The following is a 20593-nucleotide window of genomic DNA, read 5'->3' as shown; positions in this document are numbered from 1 at the left end:
TGAAAACAACAAGTGACAAAAAATGTATATTTGTAATGCTTTATTGAGAATATAGGCTTTATACATCATATTTTATGACATTTTATAATGCTTTATTGAATATAGCCCTAATGCGTCATATTTTATGACGTTTTAGGGTGAATTCTTGGATTGAAGAAACTATTCAGCAGCATCTTTTCCCTGTTAAAAGATGAATACACAATTAGACTAATATATTCAACACAAATCTTTAGTTAAATCTCAGTTAATGATAACCAACATAATGTGCCTTGTTCATATTGTATTGAGTTCTTACCTTGGAGTCACGAGTTTTAGCTCTCATCTTGTTGACCTGGGATTCAGCAATATCAGCACGCTCTTCAGCCTCCTCCAGCTCATTTTGAACCTTTCTGCACTTGGAGAGGTGAGTGTTGGCTTGTTCCTCCTACAATATGATAGAGATGGTTCAAAGCCTCAATATTTGAAAAGAGCATCTTGCGATAACAGTTTAAGACAATATCAGTAAAATTGTAAAGTGTGGTTGCAGCTAATGCAGTGTTGCATGTTAATGAGTGTCTTGGGTCCAGCCCTGCATGGTATCATCATTCAGCATGATCATCCATGACAAAAATAAAAATAAAAGAAAAACAGGCATGCCATCTCCGGTTTATTTCCAGTATCTGCGTGAAGTAGGTGGCCGCCTTTTTAGGAGAACGGAAAAAGGTTGGAGTCTATTAATTCCAATGGAAGAGAAAACGTGAACACGATTCTTTATCCCCATGGTCACTGAACTAAATATTGGACCCAATCGTCACAAGCCACACAATCTTCCCAAGATTTTCATCCTAAAATGGCTTTTTTCAGAGAGACAAATCAGGAGACAATCAACCTTTCTCCTTCCCAGCAACACACTCTTGTGGGATTGAGCACCAGTAAACATAGGATGTTCGCAAGAGCTGCCATCAGCAGCACTTACAATAGGAGACCATTTGTAGGATTTGTGTACCATTTCACCTCTAGTGATTCCAATTGGGACGGTCTATCTTTCTAAATCAATCAACCATCTTTGTGATCATGACGGCACGGCTTGCTCGGCACTCAGGCAGACATTTCTCAATGGCAGCTGGGTAATGTAGTTGTATCATGATGCCTGAAACACACTGCATGCGTGCAGTGTGCATGCGTGCAGTGTGCATGCGTGCATCGCTCGTGCGTTGTGGACTCAAGGAAGCTCAGCATCCATACGTTAACAGGCCATAGCATCCATCCACACATAACCTGCATGTGCAGTGTGGCACTATGGTGTGGCTGCCGTGCCACGCCAATCTTTGAGATTTGTGTGGAGACTATTTCTATTGTGCCGCTCACAGAAAGCACCTAAATAGACAGTGAAGAACACACTGTTGATGGTCATATTCACATCATACCAGCAGTATACATAACTGATTCCTATGATTCCATAGTGTGAACTTGAACCCTAGCATCCCTTCTCTGGGTATGTTATAATATGCAAACCTTGTGTGAAAACAGACGGATATTCTGCGTAAATGAAGCAGATCTACAAACGTACAATGCATCATGATGAGCTTGTAATGTTTTCAGCTGAGATATTTGGTTAAGAGGGAAAAAAGGAGTGAACCTATAGTAGTAATATTCTGGTCATCATTGATTATGGCATTTATATTGCAACCACACTAATTAAGAAAACATGATTCATATGATTCCTTAGTGTGGTTGCACACACACACACACACACGAAAAAACATCATATTTTTCTTACCGCTTCCTCAGCCTGTCTCTTGTAGCCCTTGACCTTCATCTGCAGTTTGTCTACCAGATCCTGAAGCCTGGCAAGATTTTTCTTGTCCTCTTCAGTCTGAAGTGACAGTGAAGTTATAACATTAGTTGTATGTTCATGCAATCTATTGATTTTGTCACTGAAGTGAACATGGTATTACAGTACCTGGTATGTCAGCTCCTTCACTCTCCTCTCGTATTTGCGGACACCTTTAACAGCATCCGCTCCACGTCTCACTTCAGCTTCAGTCTCTCCCTCCAGTTCACGCACCTTCAGAATTGAATTATGCACTATGAAGTTATTTCTTCTTATTTCATTGTCTATGACTATAACACCATCAGAATTGAATTATGCAATATGAAGTTAATTCTTCTTATTTCATTGTCTATGACTATAACCTGTGTTGGTATTAAACCACATCTTACCCTAGACTCCAGTTTCTGGAGCTGCTTCTTGCCTCCCTTCATCGCCAGGTTCTCAGCCTCATCGAGGCGGTGCTGCAGGTCCTTGACTGTGACCTCCAGGTTCTTCTTCATCCTCTCCAGGTGAGAACTGGTGTCCTGCTCCTTCTTCAGCTCCTCGGCCATCATAGCAGCCTGGAATGTCATTGTTGCATTGTATTGTATTGTATGTTAATATGAATCATGACGTAAGGATATCTAACCGATGAGAGTAGGACATCCCAACTCACATCAGTGATGGCTATAAGAATATCTAATAGATGAGGGTAGGACAGGACATCCTAACTTACATCAGTGATGGCTATAAGGATATCTAATAGATGAGGGTAGGACAGGACATCCTAACTTACATCAGTGATGGCCTTCTTGGCCTTCTCCTCAGCATTCCTTGCTTCTTGAACACTATCATCCACTTCACCTTGGACCTGGGTCAGGTCAGCCTCCAGTTTCTTCTTGGTGTTCAAAAGGCTTGTGTTCTAAAATAAACATTCAGTTGAACAATGTAAGTATGCATGACTTGTATGTTAAACATTTGGTGTTCAGTTTTTCATTGACTTGACCTGGGAGTGCAACAGTCCAGCACGTTCACTAGTATCCACTAGTTCTTGTTCAGCCACTTTGCGGCCTCTCTCTGTCTGTTCCAGAGCCACTCTCAGCTCCTCAATCTCTGCCATCATGAGGCCGTTCCTACGCTCCACCATGGCAGCTTGTTCCTTCACATCCTCTTGACCTCTGACAGCATCATCAAGGTGCAGTTGAGCATCCTAAGATAAATCACATTTGAAGTGGTGAAGAGAAACAACAGAATGTGACTCATTGTTCAGAGCAGTTTCACTGTTTGGATATGTGTCTAACTATCTACGTTTTGCACCTTAAGCTGTGCCTGGACATTCCTCAGCTGCTTCTGGGACTCAGCAGCCTGGCGGTTGGCATGACTCAGCTGAACCTCCATCTCGTTCAGGTCTCCCTCCATCTTCTTCTTGATCCTCAGGGCATCGTTTCTGCTCCTGACCTCAGAGTCCAGAGTGCTCTGCATGGAGTCAATCACCCTCTGGCTGTTCCTCTTGATCTGCTCCATCTCTTCATCCTTCTCTGCCAGCTTCCTGTCCACCTCACCCTTGATCTGGTTGAGCTCCAGCTGGACACGAAGAATCTTGGACTCCTCGTGCTCCAGAGTACCCTAATATGTAACACAGGATCAAAAGGTAGAATGGACCTACAAATGTAATATGTATAACTCCACTTTTTGACAATTGCCTTCTTCATCTACAACCTAAAAGTCTTACCTCAGCTTCCTCTAGGGCTGTCTGGATCTCTAACTTCTCTGTCTCCACCTGTTTCTTGGTCTTCTCCAGCTCATGGATATTCTTTCCAGTCTCACCAATCTGTTCAGTTAGTTCTGAGATCTCCTCTGCATTGATTGAAAATCATCAATCAGAAATTAGAAATGCATTTGAATAAACTGGGTGTAGCCTCTAAATATATTGATTGATCCCACTTCTGACAATTGTAACGTTTCGTTTCTAAATAAAGTACTCAATTGACAATTGAGATAAATTTGTAGAATGTTGACTTTAAAAACGTTTAAAGGCATATTTATATTTACTTTGAATATTGAACACACATGAACCCAACTTTGAGATAAACTGATTAAAATGAGGACCCATTTTGACCCGTTAACAAACACCAGCCTTGGCTCAAAACAAGTTGACAAAAAACATTGAAGCGAAACTGATATTGAAAGAAGTATGTAGAGAAAGTCTTACGTTGCAGGTTCTTGTTTTCACGCTTCATGGTCTCCAGTTGGTCCAGAGACTCCTCGTAGGAATTCTTCATCTTAAACACCTCAGTGCTGAGAGAACGAGACTCTTTCTGAGCTCCCTCCAGCTCTGCCTGCCCCTCTTCGTATTTCTGCTTCCATTCTGCTAGGACCTGCACACCATTTGTAATGACGTGTGATTTACCACCACTTTATGGAGGCTAAAATCATTACGTTTAAAAAAAAACTGTATGTCAAAGCACCTTATCGAAGTTCCTCTGTTTCTTGTCAAGGTTGGCAGCCAAACCATTGGCCCTCTCCACATCAATCATGAGGTCTTCCACTTCACCCTGGAGTCTATGTTTGGTTTTATCCAGAGAGCTGCACTTGGAATTCACAGCCTCAATTTGCTCCTCAGCTTCCTGAAGACGCTGGGCTAGCTTCTTCCTGTTGGTCAGTTTAGAATGAGATCAAATCATTGTGAATAATATTTAGTATAAAGAGTGGTACCTGATAGTGTAAAAGACTGATCACTTACTTTGTATAGAGAGTGGTGCCTGATAGTGTAAAGCATTGATCACTGTATAGAGAGTGGTACCTGATTGTGTAAAACACTAACCACTTACTTAGCTTCCTCCAGCTCCTCAGTGCGTTGGACAGCATCAGTCTCATACTTGCTCCTCCACTGAGCCACCTCACTGTTGGCCTTGGACATTCCACGCTGCAGTTCAGCCTTGGCCTCCTGTTCCTCCTCAAACTGCTCCCTCAGAAGGTCACAGTCATGGCGAGCTGATTGCACACCATGGGCAAGGGCATTCTTTGCCTGACAAAAGAAAATTGCCAAAATAATGTCAACTGAATATAATAACACAAAAATATAATACAAGGCCGCTTTGTAAAATAAAATGCTCCTCACCTTGACCTCCTCTTCAACGTGTCTCTTCAACTCCTCAATCTGCTGGGTGAAGGCCTGCTTGCCTCTGGTGAGCTGTGAGACAAGAGCGTCTTTCTCCTCAACTTGACGAGTAAACTCACCTAGTTATAAATTTAAATATCCGTTTGAAAAGGTTGTTGGATATATATTCGTAAAAGGCCTGGGAAACTGTTCATCATCTCTAAATATGGAATTTGGTGATATTGACAAACCATGTCAAATAGACTTTACAAAGAACATTTACCATTTTCCATCAACAGTCTTGCTCTCTGAGCTCCAATATCATTTAGCTGGCGAACATTCTCATCACACTTGGACTTGAGTTCACTGAGTTGGTCCTCAAGGGTGCGGCACATCTTCTCAAGATTTCCCTGTTAATTAACATTACACATATTCAATTAATTACTGTGTGACCTACAGTACATGTATTAGCTTTTTTTTCCTTTTTTTCTTTTCAGTTCATTGAACAAGTATTATCTGAAGAATTATCCACAGACATTCCATTCTTACCTTTGCCTTAGCGACAGCCTCCATGTTGCTGGACAGGTCATCGATCTCCATCTTGTATTCGCTCTTCTCCTTCTCCAGTTTCTGCTTGACACGCTGGAGGTTGTCGATCTGTTCACCCAGCTCCGCAACACTGTCAGCCTGTTTCTTACGGAGGCCAGAGGCGGTGGCCTCGTGCTGCAGGGTGGCCTCTTCGAGGTCACGACGCAGCTTCTGGAACTCAGCCTCGCGCTTCTTGTTCATCTCAATCTGAGCGGCGGTGGCTCCACCAGCCTCCTCCAGCCTCTCACTGATCTCCTCAAGTTCCCTGGAGAGATCAGCTCTCTGCTTCTCAACCTTGGCACGAGCGGCACGTTCAGCCTCGATCTCTTCCTCCAGTTCTTCAATACGAGCCTTTTCAAATTAATGATATTAGAATAACGTGTGAAAATCATGATTTACTCATAATTATTATAAAAAGATTGAACCACTTGAATGAACCCTTGCATCCCTAGTTTGGGCATGTCATAATAGGCAAACATTTACAAGCTCACTACGTGCTGTGATGTGACATGTCGTGAGCTTGTGGATCAGCAGTGGCGAAGAGATTTGGTGTAAAGGGGAAAAAAGGAGGGGGCCAAGTATAGACCCATGGGGGACCCTGATCAACTAAGTACATAGGGTTTAAGTATAGACCCATGGGGGACCCTGGTCAACTAGGGTTTAGGCGGTTCAACTTTAGATTTGAAAGAAATGTTAAATACCTGGAGCTCTTTGATCTTCTTCTGCAGCTGAGCCCCCAAAGATTGTTCATCCTCAATCTTATTCAGAAGCTGGCTTGTTTCAAACTCCTTCCTGTGAAATACAGTACATCATATTTAATTTTAGTGTCATTTTGCAGGTGTTTTTTCTCCATGACATTTCATTGTTATTATTATAAATTAATTTGTAATTCTTCACATGAATTATTATTATTAATTAGTATTATTGTGTTCCACATTACTTCTTTATCTTCTCGTCTGACTGCTGCTTGTCGTTCTCCAGGTCCATTATGGATTCCTGGGCCAGTTTCAGATCCCCCTCAAGCTTTCTCTTGGCTCTCTCCAGGTCCATGCGGAGCTTCTTCTCTTGCTCCAGAGAACCCTCCAACTGCACAATAATAAAAACAACAATGAATAATTCAGTAACAACAATAAACATAATGTGTTCAAAACATCTTGATTCACTTGATGAACTCACATCATCAACTTGCTGTTCCAGCTTGGTCTTGGCCTTGGTCAGAGTGTTGACTTTGTCTTCCTCTGCCTGCAGGTCATCCAGGGTCTGCTGATGGGCCTCTTGGAGGGCCTTCTTTTCCTTGGTCAGCTTAGCAAGACCTTCATCCTGAGAGGCCATCTCCTCGGTCAGGTTCTTCACCTGAATAAGCACGACAGAACTTGTATTATAAATTGATAAGACAACTAATAGAGTGTATAACCATGAACCTTGTTCATAGTGTATAGAGTGTATAATCACAGAGTGTATGATCATAGAGTGTATGATCACAGAGTGTATGATCATAGAGTGTATAATCATAGAGTGTATGATGATCATAGAGTGTATAATCATAGAGTGAATGATCATAGAGTGTATAATCATAGAGTGTATGATGATCATAGAGTGTATAATCATAGAGTGTATGATGATCATAGAGTGTATAATCATAGAGTGTATGATCATGGAGTGTATGAGTGTATGATCATAGAGTGTATGATCATAGAGTGTATAATCATAGAGTGTATGATCATAGAGTGTATGATCATAGAGTGTATAATCATGAACCTTGTTTTCAGTGGCGTGTTTCTCCTTCTCCACTTTGGCCAAGGTCAGCTCCAGGTCATCAATGTCCTTCTTGAGCTCAGAGCATTCATCCTCCAGCTTCCGCTTCTTGGCGGTCAGCTCAGCGTTGATCTCCTCCTCGTCCTCCAGTCTCTCAGTTGTCTCTTTGAGTTTTGCCTCCAACTGGATCTTACTTTTAATAAGACCCTCACATCTCTCCTCAGCATCGTTCAGACTATCTTCTCCCTTGAGGTCAAAAATAAATAAAATAAGGAAACATGTCAGTGTAGTGACCCCGGACAAGACCCGGCCTCAACATATCTCTGCCAATCGAGTTTAGCTCCATTACAATCTGGCGTAGTTGGCAGGATGTGGAGCGGGAGGTCCTCACGTGAGGGACATGAGGGACGTAGTGCGTTGTGAGGGGCGTGATGCGTGAAGTCTGAAGCGTGAGGACGCGCTCCCAAAAAAATGAGGGGGTAGATGTAGTGATCCCGGAACAAGAATAGAGCTTAGCTCTATTCTTGTTCTGCGTTTGGTTGCCGAGTTGGGGAGCGCGGTTCGATCCCAGATCGGTGCACAAACTCACTACATCAGCATTTTTTCAGGATGAACATAATGAGTTAAGATAAGAGAAAAGATTCAAGCTAAGATTACAATACGATTTGAACTACAAAACGTCCTTGGACTTACTGATGCGGCAGCCATTGCCAGGTTAGTCTTCTCCTGTACCAGAGACACCATCTTCTCCTCCAGTTCTTTTTTCTTGGCCAGAGCAGTAGCCAGGTCAGTTTTCATTTTGTCATAGTTCTCCTTCATATTGGCCAGCTCCTTCTCAGTCTCAGCACTCTGCAGAAGAGGCTTGATCTTGAAGAACATCAACATCCATGGCCAGTGTTTCACGTTGCAGAATGCGCGCACGTTGAACTGGATACAGAGAATGGCATCTCTGTTGGGAAAACAGTTCCGGTAATTTAAAAAGTGTACCGTAAGAAATTGTAACTAAATACTACATTAAATTATGTAAATTATGTCAAAGTATACCTTCTTTCCATCATCGCAATAAACTCTATCCTCATGAGGAAACCTCTGCAGCGAGCCTGAATCATGCCGACCAGAATAGCCAGCTTCTCATCTCGCATCTCCTCCAGCGTACCCAGCAGACCAGCTTTGAAGAACACCTGCATAGGATATTACAAACTATATATGTAAATAATCGACTGCAAAACCAACTTTTGGTCCTCTCTCAATAACGTTAAACAAGGTTCGCAGTGTGTTTACCTTGGTGTGTCCAAACTTGTACTCCTCGTGAGGTACATCAATGGACCCAAGCAGCTTCTCAGAAGCTTTCTTGTTGTCCATGAACTGGCCATCGGGACATGCGCTGGCATTCAGTACTTTGTACCTGTTTTGCAAAAGTTCATGGTCATTTTGCATGCCTTCCGTTAATAGTTATGGAACTAAAACCTGTACTAAAGGAATTATACCTCTGCTTGAAGTCAGCATAGGGGATTCTGCTGGGGTAGCCCTTCCTACAAATCCTGATGCCCTCCAGCACACCATTACACCTCAGCTGATGTATGACCAGGAAGTTCTCCATCAGGCCTGTAAAGATGTTGCTTCATTATTATTATTCTCATTGTCATTCTCATTCTCATGTTTTTACCTGGAGTATTGGACTTGTTAGGAATCATATGTGTATGTATACATACATACATATATATATATATATATACACATAATTATATGTATAATAATAATTTGGTGTTTACCTGGAGTCTTGGACTCGTTAGGAATCAGGCAACGCACAAAGTGAGGATGAGTGCTCCTCAGGTTGGTCATCAGCTTCCCCAGGTTCTCCTGTCGAGACATAATAAAGAGCCAAGTACAGTAGGTTCATTATCAGTAAAAAATTATACAATATTGTACTTTTTCCTTCAATACAATTATTTGCAAACTTTAGTTACTAGTAACTTTGCAGATTTAGAATATTATTTAAAACATTTAGGCAAAACATACAACAAGCACTATTTTATTCTATAGCTATTCAAGAATAGCTGATCTATAAGCTCACAACATTGTTTATTAATATTTACAACATGAAAATATATTGTGCCTATTTGATGCATGACTAAATAATGTTGATAATGAATAAATACTCTTACCCTGAAAGCAGCAGACACAGTCATCATGGAACCACCCTTCTTCTTCTTGCCTCCTGCCGACGCTCCTTTGGTAGAATCATGAGCAGACAGTTTATTTTGACTTTAACAAATTATTCTTCATTTGTTAAGTCAACAGATATATTGTAGGCTCTATTAGCTCAATGGTAATCTCTCAAGAACAGATTCTGCTCTGCGTTTGAATCTGTCGGTAGCCGTGTTGACAACCCGTGCGCATTGGTTACAAGTGGGCGTGCTATCAGATCAGGAAGCAGGCCACGCTTTACCCAATCAAATGTAGTCGGTGGGATTTACGTGTGTGCCGTTCCTTCCCCACTAGAAACAAGCCAAAACTCATTTAACAATAGCGTCCTCGAAGCCGACAAAACCACGGAAAGTTAGTAACATTTTATATCGCTCTTTCATCATAGAAACAAGTGGGCTTATAACCAAAACGATCCATGTTCTTTGGGAGAAATTGGTGTTAGTGTTCCGTGGAGAAATATTGTTAGTGGGAATGAAAACATAGTCGCACCACCGGAAGTGGAGCGCTGAAGGCAGACCAAAAACCCCGGTTTCCTTGCGCACGGGTGCTCCGATGAGCTTGTCCCAGAGCCAAGTGAATAAGTAAAAAACAGCAGAGGGCGCTGTTTTTACTTTTTATTTGGCGATGGGTTCCCAGATTGGCTCAATGGTAAAAGATCCAGCACTTGCACAGGAAACCGGGTTCAAATCCGGGGTAGAAGAGGAAAGTTACATAGTGCAGCTTTAATATCACAAGTTGAGGATTTTACTGTCAAATAATTATGTCATTATTTTATGAACTTGGTAATTGATTTGATTAGATATATTGATTTCCCCCCCAAAAAATGGGGCGGATAGAACACAGCCAGCAGTTTAACTGTTATATCATTCAGGCTCAGGAGGAGGATAGAACACATATATTATATTATATGATTATATTAATAAACATACCTTCAGGCTCAGGAGGAGGATAGAACACAGACAGCAGCTTCACTGAAGACTTCTGGTACAGTTGCACCACAGAGTCGTTGAGGGGATCCTTGTTTTTCTCTAGCCAGCCTGCGATGCTGTAGTCCACCGTACCGGCGTAGTGCACCAGGGCGAAGTGGGGCTGCATATGCTCAGGCTTGCCTTTGACAGGCTTGGGCTTCTCAAAGGCTTTACACTTTCCAAGATGCTGATCATAGAGCTTGGCCTTGAAGGTGGTGTCTGAGGCCTTTGGGAACATGCACTCCTCTTCAAGGATGGAGAAGATGCCCAAGGGCTTTGTGAAGGAGACAAAAGACAAATCACCAAAAGCAAAAACATAATGCATTAACATAGACAATATTAAAGACGTGGTGAAATAAAAAAATACGGGTTTCGCACTTTTAGAGCATACCCACGGTCATAATGAGCACATATCTATCATTAGATGCCAGAATTTTGAGGAAAGAAATATATATTTGTTGTATTCTTACGTCAAAAGTCCATGAAAATCTAATTTTAATTGCTTCCTGAAAACGCGAACGTACTGCGGAATGACATAGATAGGCCCTTATGAATATATATGAATATTGATTGAATTCACCTGCGTGAGTCCCATATCTCACGTTCCTCCACTCGCTCCTGATTTCAATTAGGGAAACACTCTTGGACTGCTATGTTCTTTATCCAACTCAAGATGATGGCCATTACTTATTTTAAACTTAAACAGTACATCAAAATATGTATCTGAAAACATAAACGTGTCTCAGTCAGAATCAGTCAGCAGCGCTCTCTCTGTCTGCCAAATGCACAATGAGACAACAAACAGCTACGCTGCTGTGAGACGAGACCTCCTCTCTCCCATTGCTCGAGACGCCAGTAAACTTCGGACTTTTGCAAGATTTTCCATCAGACGCCCACTTAGGAGACCATTTGTAGGATTTGTGTACCATTTTCCTCTAGTGGCTCCAATTGGGATGGTTTATCTTCATAAATTAGCCATTTGACTAAGCTTAGCAGAAAAGTTAGCAATAAAGCCATTTCATGACGTGTTTAACATCACAAAATAATAGTATACCTTCTCAATGAGCTCAATGCAGACAGTCAAGTCCATGTACCTACCTTCTCAATGAGATCAATGCAGACAGTATATTACCTTCTCAATGAGCTCAATAAAGACAGTATATTACATTACAGTCATTTTTTTTTTTTTTCTCGTCATCTCCCGCCTGGACTACTGCAACTCCCTCCTTGCTGGTGCTCCGGCATCTGCCATCAAACCTCTGGAGCTTGTTCAGAAAGCTGCGGCTCGTCTGGTGTTCAACCGCCCCAAGTTCTCCCACACAACCATCCTTCTCCGCTCTCTACACTGGCTCCCCGTAGCGGCTCGCATCCAGTTCAAAACCCTGGTGCTAGCCTATAGGGCAGTGAAAGGAACAGCTCCTTCCTACCTCCGGGCTATGGTCGATGCCTACACCCCTGCCCGACCACTTCGGTCTGCCACCTCGGGGCGACTGATTGCCTCGTCACTCAAGGGTCCTTCTGGCCGATCCACACGGTCACGACTCTTTTCTGTTCTGGCCCCACAGTGGTGGAATGAACTTCCCACTGATGTTAGGACAGCAGAGTCACTGCCCATATTTCGCCGCAGGCTGAAAACTCACCTCTTCAGGAAACACTACCCTTCCTCTCTGCCTGACCTACTTGTTGTTAACTAGTTGTACGAACGCTTGTTTTCTATTGCTGTATTGTTTATTGGATTATTGGATTGTTTATTGGATCTTGTTTAGTCGATACACTTATTTGTTTTAGCTCATGCTCATTTGATTTAGCTATTTTGTCTCATCTGTTTAAGGAAATAGGTAGCTGATATATTGCACTTTTACCTTAGCGCTAGGTATACTCTTGGTTGCTTGTTTTTGCAGAAAATGCACTAAAGACTTCTGGTGATTAGTAGTTTTCGTTCCCTACCTATGTTGAATACACTTATTGTAAGTCGCTTTGGATAAAAGCGTCTGCTAAATGACTGTAATGTAATGTAACAGTATATTACCTTCTCAATGAGCTCAATGCAGACAGTATATAACCTTCTCAATGAGCTCAATGCAGACAGTATATTACCTTCTCAGTGAGCTCAATGCAGACAGTATATTACCTTCTTAATGAGCTCAATGCAGACAGTATATTACCTTCTCAATGAGCTCAATGCAGACAGTATATTACCTTCTCAATGAGCTCAATGCAGACAGTATATGACCTTCTCAATGAGCTCAATGCAGACAGTATATTACCTTCTCAATGAGCTCAATGCAGACGGCCAGGTCCATGCCGAAGTCAATGGTATCCCAGGGAATGCCCTCTTTCTTGTACTCTTCTTGTTCCAGTACAAACATGGTGTGATTGAAAAACTGTTGCAGTTTCTCATTGGTGAAGTTGATGCACAGCTGCTCCAGGGTGTTGAACTGTAGGTGGAAATATCATTACTTTAATATTTTAACCCATTAAGACCTGAGGCCGATTCTACAAATGTCTTCTGAATCCTAACAAGTGTTCTGAAAAAACCTATGTTGCTAAAGTATATATATCGCTGTTGTCGGGCAGAAACCTCTTAACCTCTTAACGCCTTAATTGCACAAAAACACTTTACTTACACAAAGGAGACTCTTTGTGTCTCTTACCGGAGAGACCGCCGGTTATCAAATGATTGGCTTAGGAATGCGATAAAAACAAAAACATCTCCATGAATTCAATGCTTCATGGGGTGTGTAATTGATAGAAAATAAGTCATTTTTTGGGTGAACTACTCCTTTAAAGTAATTGTGACAAAAAGTCATTAGTCTACAACTTAAAAAACAAGTCCATGCTTACATCAAAGATTTCAAAACCAGCGATGTCCAGCACACCAATGTAGTAGCTTCTCGGGTTCTTGGTGTCCAGCATCTCGTTGATCCTGATGACCATCCACAAGAACATCTTCTCATAGATGGACTTAGCCAAGGCACCCACTGAGTTCATTACCTGAGGAAATAGGAAAGTTATTAGTAGGGGTGTGAATGGTATTACATTTCTTCCAAAATACATCCATGCATTTTCCACCCCCATTTAGTGTGGGTATAGCACTGTGGTATAGCACGGAATGATTAACTTGAAAGCCTGGAAGACTGTCACCCACTCTGTTGAAATGAGACATTATGTGAATTGTTAAGTGATTTGTTTTGAATATAATGACTTTTTTATTACTTTAAAATGTTGAATGTTAAAATGTGTGTGTATTTAATTGCTTATAGTTTTACCGAACCACCTAAGCTGGCTCCTTTCCAAGTGGAGGAGCAGTTGTTCTACTCAGTGTGGTCTCTCATTATTTATTTGGCAGTGTATCATACTGTACATATAATATACTAGAGGTTCGGGCTGTGTGTGTGTGTGCGTGTGTGTGTGTGTGTGTGTGTGTGTGTGTGTGTGTGTGTGTGTGTGTGTGTGTGTGTGTGTGTGTGTGTGTGTGTGTGTGTGTGTGTGTTATTATTTGTGCATAGTGTGGAAGCATGTAGAGAACGTAAGGTGCGTATGAATTCAGAACAATAAAATACATTACAGTTCTAATGGTAAGTCATGTAGAGAATATAAGGTGTGTATGAATTCAGAATAATCAAATAAAGTAACTTTCTCACCTGTGAAACAGTTTGTCCCTTAGTGACATACTCGTTTCCAACCTTCACTCTAGGATAGCAGTATGCCTTCAGCATCTCTCCTGAGTTCAGACCCATCAGGTAGCCAATCTTGTCAGCCTCTAAAATAAGTCATAAAAATATAGAATGTATTAAAATTACTTATGATAAACTATTGATTGTTTTCATTCCTTGGCTGAAGATAATGCTCACCCTCTGTGCCATCAGGCTCAGCCTGTTCCTCGCGCTGTTTCTGTTTGAACTTCAAGACCCCATGATGCATCACTGCACCGGTGAACTTGTAGATGTACTGCTTCTGCTCATTGTCGAAGCCCAGGACGTCAATAGCATCCTGTGTTCAAAGGATTTACATTAACACATTACTTTAACAAACATCCATACATCCATCTTCAACCGATTATTCAGAATCGGGTCGCGGGGGTAACAGTTCCAGCAGAGAGCTCCAGACTTCCCTTTACCGAGCAACATTAGCAACTTCTTCCTGGGGGATCCTGAGATGTTCCAAGGCCAGCGTGGAGATGTAATCCCCCCATCTAGTCCTTGGTCTGCCAGGGGGTCTCCTCCCAGTGGGACGTGAAGTGAAGACCGCCCTAGTGAGACGCTCGGGAGGCATCCGTACTAGATGCCCGAACCACCTAAGCTGGCTCCTTTCCAAGTGAAGGAGCAGAGGTTCTACTCCGAGTCTCTCGCGGATGACCGAACTTCTCACTCTATCATTAAGGGAGAGAGAGATGGCCACCGTCTGAGAAAACTCATTTCGGCTGCTTGTATCAGCAATCTTATTCTTTCGGTCATGACCCACACTTCATGACCATAACAAACATCACTTTGGAAAATACAAGCATTGCACTTGCAGAGCAACTGACTGTACACTGAATATTAAAAACCTATTATAAAAATATGTTTACTGACATCAGTGGCGTCCAGCTCCTCTTTGTCATTAATGCTGGCCACAGTGATCTGACCCATGCTGCACAATGGGAAGTCATAGGGGTTGGTGGTGATCAGACACATGTCTGAAAAGGGATTAAAAAGAAAAAGGGTGAAAATGAGTTTTTATTAATTAATTGATGTAATCACTACATCATTAGTCCATTTTCAATTTACCAATAATGTAAGCTTTGTGACCGGTCATCATCTGATAGAAGATATGATATCCTCTCTCAGCAGCGAGCTGGTAGGTCACTCTGGACTTCTCCAGCAGATCTATAATATATATATTATATATTATTATTATTATCATTGTTATTGTTATTGTTATTATTAATGTACAAAGTCAAAATGTATTCCTCTAAAAATTAAGGCACATATGATTTAATTATCATATGTGAATTTCATACTTACATGTCTCAATATCAGCACTGGCCAGTTTACCGCTATTATTGAACCAGATTCGGATGAATTTACCCTGTTTCATAAAGCACAATTTGTAACAAATCCCTCTACATTATGAAATGATTGCAGGATTTTACATTTTATTATTTACACTTACAAAGCGAGAGGAGTTGTCATTCCTCACAGTCTTGGCATTACCATAGGCCTCCAGCAAGGGATTGGCTGCAATAATCTGATCCTCCAGTGACCCCTAGACATCACCCAATTTAGAATTTGGTCAGAATTATTTTAAATTGAATTGCTATTTTGCATATACATTCTTTACGTTCAAAATGTGTAATTTGTCCAAGTTTAAAACCTATACAAATACCTTGATTTTGCCAGCACCGATATTTGGTGCTTCCTTCTTGTCTCCAGTACCAGATGCTGCTGTTGCAAAGTACTGGATGACACGCTTGGTGTTCACAGTCTTTCCAGCACCGGATTCTCCACTGGTTATAAATGCATACATTCAGAGAAACGCAGTTAGGGAATTTGATTACATTGTTATTTTTTTATGCTTTGTAGATGAGAAACTTACGTGATCAAGACAGACTGATTCTCTCTATCTGTAAAATGTAAAATGTACTTTTAGTCATGTATGCAGCACAAAACCATTATAGCTGTATATGTGTTTACATTGTCCTGACCAGTACGTACCCATCATCATGAACTGATAGGCGTTGTCAGAGACAGAGAAGATGTGAGGTGGAGCCTCAATACGCTTCTTGCCTCTGTAGGCATTTACAACCTGCTGGTCGTACACTGGGAGCCACTTGTAGGGGTTCACAGTTGCACAGAACAAGCCAGAGTAGGTCTGAAGGGGACAAGAGAGAGAACATTATAACATACAACATAGCAGAGAGCACTACACATAATCTGGGACAACGGATCACTAGGGCTGGGGGCAATGGTGGAAAGCAAGTACTCAACTGTACTTCAGTACAATTCAGTACTTCAGTACAATTGTGAGGTATTTTTTGCTTTACCAGAGTATTTCCAATTTTCAATACTTTTACTTACTCCACTACATCGCAGAGGCAACTATTGTCCTTTTACTCCACTACAATTGTTTAAAAACTTTTAGCTACTAGTTACTTTGTACATTTTGATATGGGAAACAATGTATTTGCAATGTATAATGCAATGTATTTCTTCATTGCAGTATTGATCATTTTACTTAAGTAAAACATTTGAGGACTTCTTCCATCACTGGCTGGGGGATTACAGCCACCAGTTCCAAGTGGCATGAGGGAACAGCCAAGCATTATTACATCTTGTTTTCAGGATGTTACTTTTTTCTTTTATCTTCGCTATTGACAGCTCAGAGCAGAATGCTTTACTGTTCTCAGAGTCAGCAGGTATACATCTTACATAGATCATCCACGCTGCATAACGCTCTTTGAGGTTATACAGGACAGTGGCTTCAGAGAGGTGGGTCATCATGGCCATGTCCTCAATCTTGTCATACTTGGGAGGGTTCATGGGGGTCACATCGTCCTCTTTCACAGTTCTTTCCTAGACAATAAAAACAAGAAAAAAACAACTTCAGAATGTGTTGTGATTACAGTTGTACTGTGCCACGATTTGATTTTAGATACACCTCTACCTACGTACCTCCTTGGTGTCGTTTATTTCCACGGTGACTTTGTTACCGTCCCTACTTATAACTTTACACTTGAGATACAGCTCCTTAACATCGGCCACATATGCTGCAGTTTTGGCATCAAAGGGTGCAGTTTGAGCCTCGAGTCTCTCCCTCTCTGGCTTACGGAGGTACATGGCGGCCCCGCCATATTGCTCCATCTCCGCGTCCGTACTCATGGTGGCGGCTTTCTGTAGACAGAAATAAAGATGGCGTTGATGCCTTTGCTGACTTGAGATCTGAACAGAGAATTGTAGGACTTTTTAGGACTATATAGTCTTGTAGGTTAGTTTAATAGAAAAAGTGCAAACACTCACTTTTCCCCTCTACAGCTGGAACCTTCAAGTGCAAACCCTAAGTGTGTGTGTGTGTGTGTGTGTGTGTGTGTGTGTGTGTGTGTGTGTGTGTGTGTGTGTGTGTGTGTGTTCACCATTTTGAAGAGGAAGAAGAAGGTTTTATTTGTCAGTACTCAAAGTGCAATTTTGCACGCTACATCGTACTGTGCTTAAACAACAATGACAATAGTAATAGTGAATTAAATCAATATATAATAAAAAACAAGATAATATAAGAATACAAATACAATTTTAATTTTAATTTAATTAAGTATGAAAAGTCTTCAGCATAGCACAATAAGGGCAGGGAGAATAAAGGGAAACATATATACAGTAAATGTGCAATGAAGCACGAGGCATATAAATGTACAATGAGGCATAATGTAGCTTTAGAACAACATGTGTATGCTATAACAGATACTGATACTAAGGCAGCAAAAGTAACAGTAACTAATATTTATACTAAAACGGCTAGTAGTCACGATAGAAGTCACAAACCTTGTATCTATATATTGTATACATAGTATATGTGTCACGGGGCAGCCCGTGCCCGATAGAGACTTGACAGGAACAATGCACACTCACTCATCAAACGTCACAACTGCTTCTACATTTTAGCTTGGAAGTGACTGTTTGGGCGTGTTGTGTGTTTCATATTTGTATACCGGTATACAAATAATATGAAACACACAACACTCCCAAACAGTCACTTCCAAGCTGGCCAGCGATGTTAAATTTAGAAGCAGGCGTGTAGTTTGATGAGTGAGTGTGCATTGTCCATGTCAAGTCACTAGGGCAAGGGCTGCTCCGTGACAATATGTACATTGTGCAATGTTGGGTTGAACACACTATACGAAAAGACTACCGATTCTATGTGTTAAATATTACATTACACCACTTGGTAAGAGATAAAAAGCTCAGTTTGTCAATAGTTCCACAGTTTGATCCATTTTAGGATACGTGTTAGTTATATTCATGCCATCAAATTAAATTATATTTGCTCAAATATAATTTGTGTTTAGTTTCTTAGTTCTGTTATATTCTAATCTATTCTAATGTCATTGTATGAATTAAGGTTACATTATTTGTTTATCAAAGACAAATTGTCAGGCAGTTAGTTAGCATCTTACATTTATTTCACTATAAATGACAGTTAAACAAGTCTCACTCACCTCCCAAATGAAACTCTGAGATCGGCCTGCGCTCAAACCATCTCCCGCCTCTTTTATATTGAGGGTTTATTGCTTTCAACGCAGAAACTATAAGTAGGGGCATGCCTTTAAAAGGATTTTAATCAGTATCTGTCGACATGCATTGTTTGTTCATGATTTTATTAGTCATTAACATCTAAATCCTATTAATATACCGTGGTATGATATTGTAACAATACCTTCAACCTTGTCCAACAGAGTTGGTACCACTAGTAAGACATTTCTGACATTGACTTCATACCAGTTGCTTGTAATAAAAATAATCAAGATTTATTGGCAGGGTGCTGCTGGGTTTCTTGAGTTGAATGAAATGCTAAATGTGATCTTACTATTCAGAATATGTTTGATGACCCAAACGGACGCAAGCAAAGACGCGGAGGAACAAGCAGGGGCGTCAATTGGGGATTGCCGCCCCTCGTGTCCTCATGTCCTTCTTTGGGTCAGTTCAGGGCAACCAATGGTTTGTAACACTTTTGTTGAAGAGTTAGAAACCAAGTATGTTTTTGATGGTCGTTTACATCATTGGAAAGCCTTTTCATGGCCACGTTGAGATCATATAGTTTAAAATATATTGAGATTGTGTCTCTAGAACTTGAACTGAATTGTCATCCTGAAATGTTTTTTAAGTGAAAAGAATTAGAAAATACTTAAAACTTACACGTTTGTAAGTATTTTCTGTCTTATGATTCATTGTGTTTTTTATTATTGTTGTATATGAATGAGTATTGTGTTCTGTATTGTTACCTCGGCTACATTGAAAATGAGGGCCTGCCCCTCAACTGTTCTCCGAGTTTAAATAAAGTTTATGATGATGATGATGCTGATGATGAACCTCAAATTCACTTCTTCTATGTATATTTGCTACACTTCTGAAGGTTTTTTGCAGATCAGCTCGGAATTCATCTCAATCCACGCCCATCCATCTACACATCTGACACAGGAAACATGTCTGCATACATTCATTAGCCACTTTCAATCTGGTGTCAATATGCCCCCCTTAAATAGCAGATCTAAAATCTTACAACACGATACGTTGTGACTTGTGAGCTTGTAGATCGGCTACTTTGTTACCCTGTCCTTTTTTCTGAAATGACAGCTCTGGTTACAAGGGGGAGAAGAAGATGCAACCGTACTAATGTTCCAATCAGACCAGGAACAAACAATAATGAATATTTCTGGACTACGCCTAAGCCTTAAAGGTGGACTCATTCTAATTATTTTGTTCTTTGCATTTGAAATATCTATCTATTTCATCTAAGTAAGTAAGTTGGAGAGGCTTATTGTCGTTATCAGCCAAGAATGCGGGAGTTTGTTCTGTCCCCGTTACAATACGCTAGACCCCTGGGAGATGGAATGCTGAGGTGAAGCGCCACACCTACCATCAGCTCCCAGTACTTGCCGCACAACTTACCGCACCCGAGTCATGCTACTCATATACGCTGAGTTGACGGTGCCCGGGATCGAACCCATGTGGCCCAAAGGCAAGAGCCCAACCGATTGAGCTACGGGGACATCTAACTAAAAATGTAATAATGGTGATGTGGTGATCGGGAACTTAAAGGTAATTGTGACGATTACATGTGCCTCACCATTAGCTATGGTAGTACCATAGAAACCAGCCCGTCTTTCTGCATGCATGGGACCCACATAACAACACATGAAAACACACTGTTTGGTCAGGTTCCTGTGGTTAATAATAGCTCAGTTTGTGCTCTAGGTCTCTATACTGCAGGTAACGTGATCTGTGTCTGAGTTTCCATGCTAGATCACTGTGATGCAATCACTGTGATGCAATCACAGGTCATACAGTATGGGTAAATGGTAGCTATAATAATAATATCTCAAATATATAATAGTACCCAAAGACGCTTTACATGGGGGGAGGAGAAAACAACAAAAGAAAATCAACTTTATTAGAAAAAAAACAGTAAACAATAAAAACAGTGGAATGGTGA

The 20593-nt window shown here is 41.1% G+C and overlaps 1 protein-coding gene across 1 annotated transcript; it reads right to left on the bottom strand.

Moving 5' to 3' along the window:
- Positions 1-43: 43 nt before the first annotated feature.
- LOC308089606 (myosin heavy chain, fast skeletal muscle-like) lies at positions 44-18618 on the bottom strand. The gene is made up of 41 exons (XM_080434421.1): positions 18600-18618; positions 17410-17446; positions 17065-17283; positions 16822-16965; positions 16108-16264; positions 15989-16016; positions 15779-15899; positions 15566-15658; positions 15418-15481; positions 15181-15279; positions 14986-15089; positions 14266-14404; positions 14056-14174; positions 13256-13405; positions 12679-12849; positions 10373-10685; positions 9401-9465; positions 9008-9095; positions 8723-8840; positions 8517-8640; positions 8280-8416; positions 7929-8184; positions 7239-7481; positions 6657-6833; positions 6421-6566; positions 6182-6272; positions 5442-5831; positions 5176-5302; positions 4914-5032; positions 4624-4820; positions 4261-4444; positions 4005-4170; positions 3525-3649; positions 3110-3418; positions 2799-3002; positions 2589-2714; positions 2203-2373; positions 1943-2047; positions 1760-1855; positions 296-424; positions 44-180 (listed from the first exon to the last, which is right to left on the bottom strand). Exons 3-41 carry the CDS (start codon positions 17269-17271, stop codon positions 160-162), a joined length of 5823 nt encoding a protein of 1940 aa, XP_080290547.1. The 5' UTR covers positions 17272-17283; positions 17410-17446; positions 18600-18618; the 3' UTR covers positions 44-159.
- Positions 18619-20593: the final 1975 nt, after the last annotated feature.

The sequence above is a fragment of the Gymnoscopelus braueri genome (genome assembly GCF_963280865.1).
Source record: "Gymnoscopelus braueri genome assembly, chromosome: 1".
Taxonomy (NCBI): domain Eukaryota; kingdom Metazoa; phylum Chordata; class Actinopteri; order Myctophiformes; family Myctophidae; genus Gymnoscopelus; species Gymnoscopelus braueri.
Note: the sequence above shows the minus strand (reverse complement) of the source record. Positions and strands in the feature narration are given on the sequence as shown.

Coding starts and splice junctions, on each gene's coding strand:
- LOC308089606 (XM_080434421.1), bottom strand. CDS start 17,271: ATGAGTACGGACGCGGAGATGGAGCAATATGGCGGGGCCGCCATGTAC. Junction 16,966..17,064: donor AAATAAACGACACCAAGGAG/GTACGTAGGTAG, acceptor TTTATTGTCTAG/GAAAGAACTGTGAAAGAGGA. Junction 8,417..8,516: donor ACAAGTTTGGACACACCAAG/GTAAACACACTG, acceptor TATCCTATGCAG/GTGTTCTTCAAAGCTGGTCT.